This window comes from Salvelinus fontinalis, chromosome 3 (genome assembly GCF_029448725.1).
Source record: "Salvelinus fontinalis isolate EN_2023a chromosome 3, ASM2944872v1, whole genome shotgun sequence".
Lineage (NCBI taxonomy): Eukaryota > Metazoa > Chordata > Actinopteri > Salmoniformes > Salmonidae > Salvelinus > Salvelinus fontinalis.
Genome location: NC_074667.1, coordinates 28387841 through 28405258, shown reverse-complemented (window position 1 = coordinate 28405258; position 17418 = coordinate 28387841). Strand labels below are relative to the sequence as shown.

Here is a 17418-nt window from a genome sequence, read left to right as displayed (position 1 = left end):
AATGCAACCGATGTGTCAGATTTTAAAAAAAACTTTACGGAAAAAGCACACCATGCAATAATCTGAGTACGGCACTCAGACACAAAAACAAGCCATATAGGTACCCGCCATGTTGTGGAGTCAACAGAAGTCAGAAATAGCATTATAAATATTCACTTACCTTTGATGATCTTCATCATAATGCACTCCCAGCAATCCCAGTTCCACAATAAATGTTTGTTTTGTTCGATAATTGTCCATAATTTATGTCCAAATAACTCCCTTTTGTTCGCGCGTTTATTTCCAAAATCCAAATTCATGACGGGCAGGCCAGACGAAAAATCCCAAAATTCCATTACAGTTTGTAGAAACATGTCAAACGATGTATAGAATCAATCCTTAGGATGTTTTTAACATAAATCTTCAATAATGTTTCAACCGGAGAATTCCTTTGTCTGTTGAAATGCAATGGAACGCAGCTAACTCTCACGGGGGCACGCCTGAGTGAGCTCGTGGCACTCTGCCAGACCCCTGACTCAATCAGCTCTTATTCCCTCATCCTTCACAGTAGAAGCATCAAACAAGGTTCTAAAGACTGTTGACATCTAGTGGAAGGCTTAGGAAGTGCAATATGACCCCATAGACAATGTATATTGGATAGGCAAACCTACAAACCTCTGATTTTTTCTCAGGTTTTTGCCTGCCATATGAGTTCTGTTATACTCACAGACATTTTTCAAACCGTTTTAGAAATTTCAGACTGTTTTCTATCCAAATCTACTACTAATATGCATATCTTAGCTTCTGGGCCTGAGTAGCAGGCAGTTTACTCTGGGCACCTTATTCATCCAAGCTACTCAATACTGCCTCCAGCCATAAGAAGTTAACACTTTTTTGGTTACTACATGATTCCATATGTATTATTTCATAGTTTGATGTCTTCACTATCATTTTACAATATAGAAAATAGTAAAAAATAAAGAAAAACCCTTGAATGAGTAGGTGTGTCCAAACTTTTGAATGGTACTGTATATAATAAATAACAGTCATACAAGGAAACTCACAGAAAAAAAATCCATAAATTGGGTTTACAGAGTGGGACAGTTTTATTTTATTCTCATCTCAAGATAACAATAGTGACATATACAGTGGTCACTGACAGACAGAAAATGAAGATACATTAATTAAAGTCACGTGTGTCCTCATGATGACAGAGACACCTGGACTTTATGTTTTGTCCGACCTTGTCGACCACATCAACTGATATCGGAAAATAGTTCAAAGAAATTGCAAAGATCAGACGTAGTTTTTTTTGTACATTCACACTGTGGCCTTTAGTTCAACTGGCTAACCATATCTCTTGTCCTTGGGAGCTCCACAAACAGCAGGTTGGACGTTTGATTCAAGAGTTTTATGGATCACTCTCCTCCTTATGCTGGGATCATGGAGCAGAGATTGGTTTACTGTTGTCCACTGCAAAGAGGTTCATGAACCATGGTGGAAATATTTAAATATGTGCCAATATGAAATTATATATTTAATATGTTAATGTGGCCTTATTGGTCTTTCACTAGTCAATTGGTCAGCCTGGTTTCATGTATTTTATGTATTAATACAGCAGGTAGCCTAGTAATTAAGAGCACTGGGACAGTAACCGAAAGGTTGTTTATTCGAATCCCCGAGCCGACTAAGTGAAAAATCAGTCAATGTGCCCTAAGTTCTCCTGTAAGTCACTCTGCATAATGTATTAAGAGAGCGAGGAAACTAATAGTTTTGAGCTTCTCAACTGCAGCTGTATTTCAGATGTACTAACAACTGAGAATGACGCACCATAGTATTTCAGGAGGTACTAACAACTGAGAAGGACGCGCCACTGCATTTCTGGTGTGCTAACCACTGGGAATGACGCACCACCCACTCATCCAAAATCACACGTTCGCTCACAGCAGACAGAGACACAGACAACCCATCACCCCCCACCATAAGAATGACATACACTTTATCACAATGCATTCAGAAGACTGCTACAAGGATAACCTCCTGGCTCTCATAACAGCTTGTTATGGCTGCAGACAGCTGCTGTAGGAAAAGGGTGTGTAGTTTTGTATTAAAAGAATAGCCATATTCATCAGGCCTGATATTCAGGAGAGTTGTTTTGGTTGAAAGTTGCTATGTACAAGATCCTATCTGTAAGTATTAAAAACACCTAGTACATAGAGCTCCGTTTCTTAGTCCTGATTCCTTTTCATCAGGAATGTGTATATTCTGCCAAAAAGCAGGTGTATTATTAACATTAAACTGAAACAAAAATCATTTTAAAAAAATTAAAAAGAGAAAATAAAGGCTGAGATAATTCCAGCAGACAGTCATGATATGAGTTCTCTCTGTTTCACTGTACTCTGAACCTAGCCTGGTCCCCGATCTGTTTGTGCTTTTGCCAACTCCATTGTCAATCTAAACATTGCATTATGGAATTGTCAAGAGAGCAGAAACAGACTGGCACCAGACTTCTCTGAACCCACACACATAAAACCCAACACAACCAGGCCTGTTCAGCATAAGGCAAGAGACTCCTATTCTCAGGCAGAGGAACTAAGACGGAGACGTCCTTTACTGTGAACCAATAACACTGAAACACATCACTGTCAGTTACTGTAGCCAGGCGCATCGTGGAACAAATTACACCTTTCACTTCATTTTAGAGACAAGACCATTTTTACTTTGTGTTAAACAAGCCAATTCACCCATGGTACATTCTGTCAGGTACAAACGTCCAACTTCAAATAACGACTAGCAACCTTAAACAGGTATTACGCCTATGGAGTGGCGTTGAAGTGAAGAACGGGACTAGGGGTGCACCTCAATACTCTAAAAGGGACTTCCTCGGCTCAACTCTTCGTCTTTACCTGAAATGATCTGGACAGACAGGACGTGTGAAAGCAATATGGTGGATGGATGCCTCTTTTAACCAGTCTAGTTCGCTCATATCTGTGTGAATGTAGGAAAGGAGAAAAGGGGGGAGGAAGCAACAGTAGACTACTAGTATGCACCCTATAGCTACAGTACAGTACATGGCACTAAACTAAAGGCTGAGCTGAAATCTCCAGATCCAACAGGGAGGAACTGTTAGTGGAGGCAATGGCTAGATTTATATTCTATGAATAATCAGACAAAACCCACTGGTAACAAAATATACAAGTTGGATATTGTGTGCTTTACATCATTTCTGTGCTCTATGAGATGTTTTTAAAGAACATACCGCTGATTTTAGTATTGAATTGTTGTGTTGCATCTTCTTTCGTGGTTATGTTCAAAGTTAAGACATGAAAAGAAAACCTAAGCCTAAGAGTCCATAAACATGGCCTTCTAAACACGTTATATGAGATGGCAAGTACTGTAGCATTCATTACAATTCATGGACATGTGTTTTAGTAAGATACATGTCAGACGGAAAAGCGTGTGAATGTCAATGCATGCTAATGTGAGGTGACATAGGAATAGCCAATTCAAATAGTGTTAAGTAACATTGGGTATAGCTAGCTAAGGGTGTCTGATTGCAACAGTTACACTTTACTTGATCTCTCCATCTGACCTCTCCAACTCATCCGTTGCCATAAGCAGACATGACTGTTTGACATAACTTACGTCACTGTTACGACAGTGTCCCGCAGGACTTTTAAAAGGGGGGTTCAAGTAAAACGTTGCACACTGATATTGGTGAGAATATGTACAACAACTCAAAGCAGGGTCCAAATCTACCCCAAATAACACGATATCGATCTTATATTACATTGTTTTGCATTTGGAATTGGAACAGACTTTGACTGTGATATGAGAAAAGATGTTTGAGAAGCAGCACTAAGGTGAACATGTTTGTTTAAGACCGTCACATTCTTATACTTATTGTCAACGATATCGAACCTGCATGAAACTTTATGGATTTATGTTGCATCGATATGGAACAATTTCCTGTAATGTCATATCTCAGTTTTGCTAACTTGTGAGCTGACCTATGTATTAAACGTATGTGTCCTTCATATTGTAGTGGAATGCTTTTCCTTTCAGTTAGGTAAAACATGCAAGAGAAAGGAGAAATGACTGCGTCCAATAAATCTCAACAAATAATTGGTCAGAGCTGATCACCTGATCAGGTTAAGAGACAAAATGGCCACCATGTTGCTATGGGAACAGCTGTGAAGCTACAGGTTAGTAGACAGAATGAGTGAGTGTCTGCGTGAGTAGTTTAAACTTTGAATGACAGGCTAACATGATTCATTTGAGCTGGTGAAAATATATTACCTCATTGACCAAAATCTCATCCAATCAGACCCACGCTGCACAAGTATAGTATATATATATATATATATATATATATATAAAAAAAAATAAAAAAAAATCTGCAACAGTCAATGCAAACAATAACTACTCAGTGGGTGACTCAAGAGTCAACATTATCCAGTCTGAAGTGTAAAAAATGCATACCAAAACAATTCAAACAGTGCAAATCATAATTTTTCACACACTCTTTACAAGAACGGAATCAGGTAGAGGGGGGGGTGTTTTTAAAAAGTAAAATGCAGGGATCTCAGATAGCTTAAAAAAAAAAAAGGAAGGAGAGCTGAGGATGACAGGACAGCCCCTCTTAGCCTCTACCCATTCCATGTACGCAGATCCGAGAAGATTGGAGATTTAGAAGCATTGTGGTGATGGCTCCATATTCGGCCATATTGCTCACACCTATCCAATCCTCTCAGATCTGTGTACACCAAGAGGGTAGGAGTGAAACGGAGGGACTAGAAATGGAACCAGGGCGATGAGAGAAGGGAGGAGTGGAGGGAACGGAGGGGGAGAGGAGAGAGCAGATGAGAAGGAGGGGTACGGTTGGTCTTGGAGTTGTGGTCCTGGAGGGGAGAGGAGGGGGGGCGGGGGGGGGGGGGGGGGGGGGGGAGGTTGAGTTGAGGCCTCATGTTGTTGTCCTCCTGGTTCTGGAATGCTGGATCAGCCACTGTAGTGTGATGTCTGCCAGAAGATAGAAACACTATTGTTTGGTTTGTTTCAATTACTCCAACGACACATAAAGTATAAAGGTATAGTTATCAGGCCATTATTATGTAATTACGTAACATTAAAAGGGAACGAGGATACCTAGTCAGTTGTACAACTGAATGCATTTAACCCAACCCCCCGGAATCATTTAACCCAACCCCCCGGAATCATTTAACCCAACCCCCCGGAATCATTTAACCCAACCCCTCGGAATCATTTACCCCAACCCCTCGGAATCATTTAACCCAACCCCCCGGAATCATTTAACCCAACCCCCCGGAATCATTTAACCCAACCCCCCGGAATCATGTAACCCAACCCCCCGGAATCATGTAACCCAACCCCCCGGGAATCATGTAACCCAACCACCCGGGAATCATTTAACTCAACCACCCGGGAATCATTTAACCCAACCCCCCGGGAATCATTTAACCCAACCCCCCGGAATCATTTAACCCAACCCCCCGGAATCATTTAACCCAACCCCCCGGGAATCATTTAACCCAACCCCCCGGAATCATTTAACCCAACCCCCCGGAATCATTTAACACAACCCCCCGGAATCATTTAACACAACCCCTCGGAATCATTTAACTCAACCCCTCGGAATCATTTAACTCAACCCCTCGGAATCATTTAACCATTTGTTTTCTTACCAATGTTGTCTTTTTCCTTGCAGGAGATTGAGTAACAGCAGATCTCTCTGTCCTGGATGGCTGACAGGTTCCTGTGTGTGGGCAATGTTAAAGAGAGAAAAACTTCAATTACCCAGACAAATAGACACACAGACAGACAGACACATAGACAGACAGACACACAGACACACATAAGACACACAGACACACATAAGACACACAGACATAGACAGACAGACACACACACACAGACAGATGCACAAACAGACATAGACACACACAGACATAGACACACACAGACATAGACACACACAGACATAGACACACACAGACACACACGCATAAGACACATAAGACAGAGACAGACACACATAAGACAGAGACAGACAGACACACCGACAGACATAGACACACGAAGACAAGGACAAACACAAACAGACAGAGACCCACACAGTAGATTATGCAAATCACGCTAAAGGAAATGGCAGAGCTCCCATACTCACATCCTTTCAATCAGCTCCTTCTCATCCAAGGCACCCGTAATATCTCTTTTGTTCCCCAAAACCAGTACCTGAGAGTCAACGGAAATGACATGAGCGATTTTGCCTTTGCCAATGCACCTGCTTTTAGGCTTTTCTTCTGCAAACCCAATTCCATTTAACAATAGATTCCACAGGCTTTATAACACTGTTACTAGAGCTGTGTAGTCCACTTGGAGCTGTGAACTACATTTCACAGGCTAACGCTGTAACACAGTAACTAGAGCTCATTCCAAATAACAGTTGGAAGCCAATATCTGCTAGTGGAGAAACAAAGGCAGCTAAAGGGAATTGATGTGAGTGGAGAAATAGCTAGCTAGTGTCAGAACAACGTTACCCATCTTCCCTCTCTCATTTAAAATGGCTGACAGCCACACTCCCCACGGCTTTAAATAAACATGTCCTCACCCCGGTCAGCAGCATGTGTGATGTGACTCGTGTCATCCATCCCTGTGTGCTAGGCCCCTATCGTCATGTCTATGAGAGCAGTGATGTGTTTAAAGATGTAAAGATGACCCGATACTAACAATATTCCGAGAATCTTTTGCCATCCTGTCTGGATCTCACTGCACTGCCCAGGTCTGCTAATGGTCCCCCCCCCCCCAAGTCAATACACGTCCGGCCCCAGACAGAGTCACACAATCCCCTCCCTCTGTCCTTCCCCCACCTCCATGCCTCCCTCCGCCTCCATCCATCCCTCCCTCCAGCACTGCTACGGCACTAGCCTTGGAGATGCTAGTAAACCTCCACTGCTCAACCACCACCCGGTTGTTTGCTCTGTCCATTCGTCGCTCGCCCCTGTCTCTCTTAAACCTCGACTCGTTCTCTTCCTCTCCTACCTCCGGCCCCTCGACTTGTGTACAGCTCAGGTCAAGGTGAGCCTCTGCTGCCCAATACCTCCATACCTACACTCATCTTGACCTCTTCGATACCGTCGACACACCGATACCAATATCATATTTCTGTAAAAGGCTGTACTCACTGGGATCCCCTGTAGCTGGGGTTTGTCTAGGAGGTTGTGCAGTTCATTCTTCGAGGCCTCAATCTTCTCTGGGTCTGCAGCATCGACCATGTAACTGAGAGAGGAGAGAGAGAGAGATTCAGCATTACGTATTACTGCATGAGCATGTGAAAGGTAAAAAGGGTACATGGATCTCTGATGAGGGTGTGTGTATACTCACACAATGGCACTGACTCCTCTGCAGTATCTCTCCCACATGCTCCGGAATCGAGGCTGACCCCCGATATCCCACAGCTGGAGAACAATGGAATGTAAGCGTACAAACACACACACACACGTGGACTCGCTCTCAGTCTCACGTAACCTGACACGTACACACACTATCAGCATGAGCACCAAGGACAAGTCCAGCTCATCATCAAAACATTGCCTGTGTTCTCGTCATCAGGTCTGACGCTCTGACCTTAATGGTGACGTTGCCCTTGGTGATCTTCCTCATGTTGAAGCCCACTGTAGGAATCATGTCCTCACTGAACTGCCCTGACTGGAGGGAGAGGGGGGGGGGGGGGGGCGGAGAGAGGACAGACGGAGAGAGCGACCGTTAGACACGCAGTACCGTTCAGCAGACACATTCATCATTATTATGAGCCATATTGGACGATGATGCGTAACTCAGGAGACACGACTGCAAGTCACCTGATCCCGACGGCCAGCAGCACTTTCATCACACTCCCCAGGCTACGTCATCAGATGCATCCTGGGAAGTGTGTATGAAGAAGAGGTAGTAGGGTTCCTGTACCGTAGACACTCAGATCTCAGTGTACAGTGGATAGGCCTATGTACTTTGTTTCTCACCTGAAAGCAAGGTGGTAGCGTATTTCATGAAGCAGGATCAATGACTTATCTAGCCACCTTTGGATACAACGAAATAGGCCTCACTTTCTATTTTATACTAAAGGGAAACTAATATTATAAAATGAGGTAGTAATACCAATGACTGTGTCAATAGGTCTTCTATAAAAGGGGCAAATGTGCGGTTCAAGCAAGCGATAACAAAGCAGTCCGCCCACCACAGGTTTGGTAAACAGCTGAGGGACGGGGCTGAAGAAATGTAACCACTCTCAAATTCATAGACAGAGCTATGGATGCAAGGACTGGCCATGCATGAGATCAAAGTTATAGTTTTAACTATTTCATTAAGTTGAAGTTGATTCTAGACGCTGATCTTAGATCCGTTTCGCATTTTCCCCCCACTTATGTTTAAAGGGGCAACCATCGGTTGAAACAGTAACAAAGAGCCTCCCCGCCCCTTTCGATAAAAAGCTGAGGGAAGGGGCTGGAGAAATGGAACTGCTCTCAAATTCATAGACAGAGCTATGGGTGCAAGGACTGACCATCCATGATATCAAAGTGATAGATTAAACCATGTTTTGAGGCTATATAGTGTGTGTTTACATTTACTTTGTTTACAAACAAAAAGGTAAAACAAGCATATATATATTGGTTTCTGATGGGGTACGACAGTTGAACTAAGCTTATGAGGCATTTATAAGTTATATTCTTCAAGAATCAATGAGTACATATTATTCATTTACAATTCCAAAAATGTATGTGGCAACTGGAGATTGCCCCTTTTGAAGGTTAGGAATGGGGAGTGAAAGTGGATGTTTGATCTGTACCTAGGGGAAACTTCACCCCGGAGCTGACATTTCTGACTAGTCATTAAATCTGCAGAATGCTGACACCAGAGTTCAGCCCAGACAACACAACTTTCAGGAAAAATGTCACGAGTTCAGCTGAAAATGACTAAACATACGCAGTGGTCGTGTCATGTTAATCTCCCAAGTCTAAATCAGTTTAGAAATATAAACCAAATAGTGACAATATGAGCAAAATGCATTATGAAAAGACTCCATTTGAGGCGCTTGTAGGTTAACTCAAGAAGAAAGCCTTCATCTTGTACAGTCGGAATGCTGCTACTGTACTCTCTCTCTCTCTGACAAACGACCTTTTCGAGTTGAGAGCAACACAGGAAGCAGAGGGAACGGCTGCACATTAAATGAACAACTTAAAGAGCATCATCATTACAAAACTAGCTTATTACACACCACCACCTGATGCAACATGATGTTTATGAAGTCAGTTCGGTTGAGGCAAAGGTTAAAGAAGTATACTAAGTCAAAGTAGAACACTAGGGCACAAAGCCATATCTCTACTTGACATCAATATTCCACTTTCACTCTATAGGGTCCTGAGACTAGTGTAATTTCCATGGTCCCGGGGGCAATGTGTTGACCTGATCATGCTGTAGAAGTGGCTCAGACAAGACTAATGCAACCTGGAACTATATTTCAGCCAGACCGACACATTACTAGCAAAGACCTGTTCAGCCAAGGGAATAAGTCTCTCACAGACTTTCAGAGGCAGGCAGGGGGTTCATACACTTGTGTGTAGGCCTATCTGAACTGTGTGTAGCCTGTTTGTGTATTTCAAATAATAAATAGCCCGACGATCAATTGGGATCAATGGACGCAACTGTGGCGAGCTTTATCTGTTGTGTATTTCCTCATGCAAAAGCTGCATATGGCCCAATGCAAAGATTGTGAGCTCAAAGTTCCCATGGAATCAATCAAAACTGTGATTTTGACCTAAATCCCTAAGATTAAGATGTAAACTTCCATAAACAGTCCAAATGAAATGATAGCAAAACCAGAGAAATCACTTTTTATTCAAAGGGCAAACATTCCTGGATATAGAAACCCCAAACAGGGAGCATATGTAAAAAGGTCAATAGGATTTGCCTACAGCCAAGCCTACTGTTTTGATCATGGAGTGACTTCATATCAACTTGGGAGGAAATAAGTGAGGCCTTTGTTCCTCCTTCATAACCACTGAACAACATCTGACCTAAATATTGGAGAGGATCCCAGAGTAGGTAGCCTAGTGGTTAGAGCGCTGTGCCAGTAACCGAAAAATTGCTAGATCGAAGCCCCGAGCTGACAAGGTAAAAAGATGTTGTTCTGCCAATGAACAAGGTAGTTAAACCACTGTTCCTAGACCGTCATTGTAAATAAGAATTTGATCTTAACTGACTTGCCTAGTTAAATAAAAAATACAAATCTCTCAGTGAACGCCTGTCATGGCATCCTGTCAAGGAGGGCCATTGTCCTCACAAGACCTCACAACATGGTATCAACGTCACATGGAACTCATTGTTAAGTCAGATGCCATTTAAGCATAATGTCACTCCCTGTCTATAGATGATGATATAATTGGGGTCCTGAGTTTTTCCCTGACTGCATGACCTGACCAGAAAAGGAATTAGGCCTCGAGGTTGTCCTGGTCAGGTCACATGGTAAGAAAAGAGTAAGGGCCCTAGCTATAATAGATTGCATTTAGCTCTGTTGGTCCCAGTCTGCTATATGGGGGTGGGATGGTGTATCTCACCTCATCTATCTCATCCTATATGAAAACATATTTGTACATGAATCAAATTTGATTAGTTACGTACACATATTTTGCAGATGTTATCGCAGGTGCAGCGAAATACTTATGTTTCTAGCTCCAGTGCAGTAATACCTAATAATACACACAAATCCAAGAAAAGAATTAAGACATTTCAGAACGCGCATTGTCAGAGTCCGAAATAAATCTATATGTATATGATGGTGTGTATAGACATTATGGACAGTATATGAATAGAAAAGGTGTGTACAGCAGTAGATACAGTTGAAGTCGGCAGTTTACGTGCACTGAGGTTGGAGTCATTAAAACTTGTTTTTCAACCACTCCACAAATTTCTTGTTAACAAACTATAGTTTTGGCAAGTCGGTTAGGGCATCTACTCTGTGCATGACACAAGTCATTTTTCCAACAATTGTTTACAGACAGATTTCTTCACTGTATCACAATTCCAGTGGGTCAGAAGTTGACTGTGCCTTTAAACAGCTTGGGAAATTCCAGAAAATGTCAAGGCTTTAGAAGCTTCTGATAGGCTAATTGACATAATTTGAGTCAATTGGAGGTGTACCTGTGGATGTATTTCAAGCTCTACCTTCAAACTAAGTGCCTCTTTGCTTGACATCATGGTAAAATCAAAAGAAATCAGCCAAGACCTCCACAACCCCATAATTGTAGACCTCCACAAGTCTGGTTTATCCTTGGGAACAATTTCCAAACGCCTGAAGGTACCACGTTCCCCTGCACAAACAATAGTACGCAAGTATAAACACCATGGGACCACGCAGCCGTCATATCGCTCAGGAAAGAGACGCGTTCTGTCTCCTAGAGATGAACGTACTTTGGTGTGAAAAGTGCAAATCAATCCCAGAACAAGAGCAAAGGACGTTGTGAGGATGCTGGAGGAAACAGGTACAAAAGTATCAATATCCACAGTAAAACGAGTCCTATATCGACATAACCTGAAAGGCCGCTCAGCAAGGAAGAAGCCACTGCTCCAAAACCACCATAAAAATGCTTGACTATGGTTTACAACTGCACATGGGGACAAAGATCGTACTTTTTGGAGAAATGTCCTCCGGTCTGATGAAACAAAAATAGAAATGTTTGGCCATAATGACCATCGTTATGTTTGGAGGAAAAAGGGGAACGCTTGCAAGCTGAAGAACACCATCCCCACCGTGAAGCACGGGGTGGCAGCATCATGTTGTGGGGGTGCGTTGCTGCAGGAGGGACTGGTGCACTTCACAAAATAGATGGCTTCATGAGGAAGCAAAATTTTGTGGATATATTGAAGCAACATCTCATGACAAAATGGCTTAAGGACAACAAAGTCAAGGTATTGGAGTGGACGTCACAAAGCCCTGACCTCAATTCTATAGAACATTTGTGGGCAGAACTGAAAAAGCGTGTGCGAGCAAGGAGGCCTACAAACCTGACTCAGTTACACCAGCTCTGTCAGGAGGAATGGGCCAAAATCCACCCAACTTATTGTGTGAAGCTTGTGGAAGGCAACCCGAAACGTTCGACCCAAGTTAAACAATTTAAAGGCAATGCTACCAAATACTAATTGAGTGTATGTAAACTCTACTATTATTCTGACATTTCACATTCTTAAAATAAAGTGGTGATTCTAACTGACCTAAGACAGGGAATTTTTACTAGGATTAAATGTCAGGAATTGTGAGAAACTGAGTTTAAATGTATTTGGCTAAGGTGTATGTAAACTTCCGACTTCAACTGTTTATAGGATGAGTCTTGACTAGAATACAGTACGTACATATGAAGTGGGTAAAACAGTATGTAAACATTATTAGTGACCAGTGTTCAATGACTATGTACTGTACATAAGGCAACAGTCTCTAAGGTGCAGGGTAGAGTACCGGGTGGTAGCTGGCTAGTAACAGTGACTAAGTTCAGGGCAGGGTACTGGGCAGAAGCCGGCTAGTGGTGACTAACAGACTGATGGCCTGGAGATAGAGATTGAAAAACTGTTTATTCGATCCCGCTGTCTCCGCCTTCTAGATGGTAGCGGTGTGAACAGGCCGTGGCTCAGGTGGCTGTAAATGCCTTCCTGTGACACCGGGTGCTGTAGATGTCTTAAGAGGGCAGGCAGCGTTCCCCAGGTACTGCATTGGGCTGACCGCACCACCCTCTGGAGAGCCCTACAGGATGCCCGACAGGATGCTCTCAATGGTACATCGGTAGAAGTTTGTGAGGGTCTTAGTGCCTTCTTCCCCGCACTGTCTGTGAGGATGGACCCATTTTAGGTTGTCCGTGATGTGCACGCAGAGGAACATGTAGCGTTTCATCCTCTCCACTGCGGCCCTGTTGATGTGGATGGGGGCGTGCTCTCTCTGCTGTCTCCCGAAGTCTATGATCAGCTCCTTTGTTTTGTTAAAGTTGAGGGAGATGTTATTTATTCTCCTGGCACCACTCTGCCAGGGCCCTCACCTCCTCCCTGTAGGCCGTCTCGTCATTGTTGGTAATCAGGCCTACCACTGCTGTTGTCTGTGAACTTGGTGAATGAGTTGGAGACGTGCATGGCCACGCTTTCTTGGGTACTGGAACAACGGTGGACATCTTGAAGCAAGTGGGGAAAACTGACGGGGAGATTGAATATGTCAGTAAACACTCGAGCCAGCTGGACTGCACATGCTCTGAGGACGCGGCTAGGGATGCCATCTGGGTCGGCAGCCTTGCGAATGTTATCACGTTTTAAATGTCTTACTCCCGTCGCCCACGGAGAACGTGAGCTCAAAGTCTTTGTGGGCGATGGTGGCTCGCGTCGGCGGCACTGTGTTTTCCTCGAAGTGGGCGAAGGTGTTTAGCTTGTCCGGGAGCATGGCGTCGGTGTCCAAGACGTGGCTGGCATTCCCTTTATAATCTGTGATTTTCTGGAGTCCCTGCCACATATGTCTTGCATCTTAGACATTGAATTGCAAATACACTTTGTCCCTGCACTAACTTTTTGTCTGTTTGGTTGCCTTACGGATGTCATAGCAGCTCTGTTTGTACACGTCCATGTTCCCAGTCACCTTGTTATGGTTAAATGCGGTGGTTTGTGCTTTCACTTTTGCGCGAATGCTGCCATCTATGCAGTTTTTGGTTTGGATAAGTTCTAATCGTCACAGTGGGAATAACATTCTCTTTGCACTTCCTGATGAACCCAGTCACCGAGTCAGTGTATACGACAATGCTATTCTTGGAGGCAACCCGGAAAATATCCCAGTTTGTGTGATCAAAACAATCTAGAAGCATAGATTTTGATTGCTCAGACCAAAGATTTCTGTCTATAGGGGGGGAGGGGCAGAATGGATATACACGGCCGTGACGATGACCGAAGAGAATTATCTCGGGAAGTAATGCGGTCTGCATTTGATGTTGAGGTGTTCCAGATTGGGAGAAAAAAAATTGACTTGAGTTCCTGTACGTTACCATAATCACACCATGAGTAGTTACTCATGAAATATACGCCTCCACATTTCTTTTCCCCAGATAGTTCTTTCTTCCTGTCCGCACGATGAAGGGAGCCTGTTGGCTGTATGGACAGGGACAGTATATCCGGAGAGCCATCATTCCGTAAAACAAAGTATGTTACAAAGTATGTCCCTGATGTCTCTCCGGAAGGAGCTCTTCGCCCGGAGCTTGTCTACTTTATTGTCCAGGGACTGAACATTAGCGAGTAATATACTCGGAATTGGTGGATGGTATGTACGCATCCTGAGTCAGACTTAAAGCCCACTCCATATTCGTCTTTCCATCAACTGCGTCTTTGAGCAGCCCCTGGGATGAGTGAAATTCCCTCAGGGGTACAAACAAAAGATCCAATTCAGGAAAGTCTCATTTCTGATCGAAATGCTGGTGAGTGACTGCCGATCTAATATACAAAAGTTATTTTCGGCTGTATGTAATAATGCAAGAAACATTAAGCACAAATAATATAAGAAATAACACAGCAAAAAATAAATACTGCAAAGTAGACTAGGAGCTAGGAACAGGGCGACCATGTCTGTCGGCGCCATCTTGTTACATAGCCTATAGCCTAGCCTACAGATCTGTACTTGGATTTCTTAGTACGAGTGGGATCTTGCGTCAATGCTTTCACAACAACCTGGACATAGAAATGTAATGTCTAGAACTGATATGATTCCCTCTGTATTAAAATGGAACAGAACGCCATTTATGCTCTATACATTACATCCCTATCTGAAAGTGTCATCCCAAAAAGTTTGAAAACTACACCATTAAAAATACACTTCCCTACTATGTGATCATACTGCAGTCACCCATAACCTGTGCATACTGATCAGAGCATGGCTGAGTTAGCCTCTGGGCCTTCAGTTGTGTAATAAAAGCAGACCGATAAAGGACACTTAACTGCCACTCACTGGGACTGTTATGAGACAGACGAGACACAAAACTGCCAGATGGGAGGATCTGACAAACAAGGATGAGTCACTAAGTCACCATCTTCCCAAGTCCCTGTCTAACACTCAGTGGGGAGCCAGGGCCAGGGCTGACAGCCTTCTGATTCTCACTCCTCAAACAAGACAGCACAACCCCACTCACTGCCACCTGTGGCAGCTCAACAGATACGCCATAAGGATCAGGAAGTTGGGAATTGGACGGTCTGTGAAACCAGACGGATATGGCCCCGGACAGTGAGTTAGGGAGCCCTGAACTAAGTGGGCCTGGGGGATGGGCACTGGGCCGGGAATAGGCTGAGTATGGGGCAGAAAATGGGGATGGTGATGGGGAAATCGTCTGGACTTGGAGCTGTGAATGGGGCAGCAGAATGAGCTGAGGCTGGGTAATTGGCTGGGGCTGGCTGAGCCTGGGGATGGGCTGGAGCAGGGGATGAGGATTGGGCTCAGGTTGGGTAGGAGCAAGGGCAGGGTCTGAGGCAGGGCCTGGGTAGCCTCATAAGGCTGATTACTGCATATCCGTGCAGCGAACATTCATGTAAGCTCGCAAGATCAGGCAGCTTGCTAGGCTAGGGGATGAAGATAGGGCTGGGAGATTGGGCTCAGCTGGGCTCAGCTCAGCTGGGCTCAAGGAGGTGAGGTCCAGGTTTAATTTATGCGCTCTATAAACGGGTGAATTTATACACATATGACCTTCTTCTGCACAGCCTGGTTTTGTGTGTGTTCGCAGAGGGAATACTCATCAGCACTGGTAGAGGGATGAACACACACACACACCTACAGTATTAACACAACACCGAATCAATATAGGCTAATCATGTCCTCTTCATACAAAAATACCTGTAGAATGTACAAACCATTATACACCCATTGACATACCACACTGCAAGGATATCACTACAATCGCACGCTGCCTGGTGAGAGGCTTGATACAGTGTTGCAATGGAGCAGGTGAAAGGGCTGTTGTTGTTGCCACAAAGTAGAAGCAAATGAGGAGTGGGTGACACAATGAATACAGTCAGAGTGGAGGCCAATATCGAATGTACAGCCCAACTGTGACCTACTGGTTGTATGTCAGAGAGATGTCTTTCATACCCGGTCATATGTCTTCTCAGTCATGTTGACACTGGTCTACTACCATTGCTTTACTGTAATGTTGTTCTGATTAATATTGTTGGTGTAGCTGTTATTAATGGTAATCCCATGTCCACTACTACTATTATTATTGCTGTTGGTCACACCATTTATTTATATATAAATATATATATATTTTGTATATATTTATACATATATTTGATTTTGCGATATGTATACTTTGACAATGTAAGTAATAATGAACTTGCCATGTCAATAAAGTCAATTGAAATGAATTGAGATACAATATTTTAGGGCCTGGTGTAGCCTGCAGTGTGTTAAAGTACTACAACCAATGTAGGCCTATGCCTTGATCATTTCTGGTCCTAGTCTTGGCCTTTTCTACTTCCTTGTCATACATCCATGTAAACAGTATCAGCATCCTAATCCAAGACCTTGGTTTGGACATTCCTGGGCGGATTTAGCCCCAACACATTTTACACTCTGGAGTACAATGAAATAACAGTGCACCATTTCAAGGTTGTAATGCAGTCTTCATCCCCCAATAAATCATATAGGCCAATTAATATAGCATATCGTCCTATTAAATTACTTCTAGACATTATTCTCACACACAGAGAGACTATTTGTTTCTAGCCAGGACGAAAAGGTCCGGATTACGAATAATGCTGCGACACTGTACCAATTGAAAGGAGGAGCGGCGTTTCAATCACGAGACCTCTACTTTATGCAAAGGTCTATTCCCATCGTAATCGGTGCACACACAGACGAAGCGAGTAAACTGAGAAATTACCGCTATTACGTTGACGAAGGTGGTTTTCCCCGAATACTGCAGACCGACCAGTGTCAACTCCATCTCCTCCTTCCAAAATAACTGTTTAAACCAGTCCAACAGCTTGTTAAAAAGGGCTATCATCTTGAGAGAGTGGCTAGGGTAGCAAAATATCAACTGACTGAATGTCTTCACCGCCGCTGCGATCAAATGGGAGGAATGCGAAGATGTAACCCGTTTCAGTCCTCAAGAATCGCAATGTAAACGGCGGTGTTTTGATTTTACGCCTTAGAGAATGTTAATTGTTTTTAAAGCCTCTTATTTTCTTGCGGTCATTATTGCTACTTTTTTTCCTTCTTTCCTTCCTAATCGGGTGGGGTTTTAGATCCATGCACAGCTGATCCACGAAACAATGCGCGGAAAGGGGCGCTTTGATGAAAGGAGCAAGTATGAGTAGCTGCAGTTGCGATCACTGAGATGTAAAAACGAGTCACTCTGGAAAGTG

The 17418-nt window shown here is 43.5% G+C and overlaps 1 protein-coding gene across 1 annotated transcript; it reads right to left on the bottom strand.

The window, feature by feature from the left end:
* Positions 1–1066: 1066 nt before the first annotated feature.
* On the bottom strand, positions 1067–17408 carry LOC129843088 (ADP-ribosylation factor-like protein 8A). Its single transcript, XM_055911845.1, has 7 exons — positions 16935–17408; positions 7624–7704; positions 7381–7454; positions 7182–7275; positions 6164–6231; positions 5682–5752; positions 1067–4998 (listed from the first exon to the last, which is right to left on the bottom strand). The coding sequence occupies exons 1-7, from the start codon at positions 17055–17057 to the stop codon at positions 4943–4945; spliced, it is 567 nt and encodes a 188-aa protein (XP_055767820.1). The 5' UTR covers positions 17058–17408; the 3' UTR covers positions 1067–4942.
* Positions 17409–17418: the final 10 nt, after the last annotated feature.

Excerpts from the sequence above, each read along its gene's own strand:
- LOC129843088 (XM_055911845.1), bottom strand. The coding sequence starts at position 17,057 with ATGATAGCCCTTTTTAACAAGCTGTTGGACTGGTTTAAACAGTTATTT. Across the intron at positions 6,232-7,181 it reads CCCAGCTACAGGGGATCCCA|GTACTGGTTTTGGGGAACAA; the intron begins GTGAGTACAGCC and ends GTTGACTCTCAG. Across the intron at positions 5,753-6,163 it reads AAGGAGCTGATTGAAAGGAT|GAACCTGTCAGCCATCCAGG; the intron begins GTGAGTATGGGA and ends GCCCACACACAG.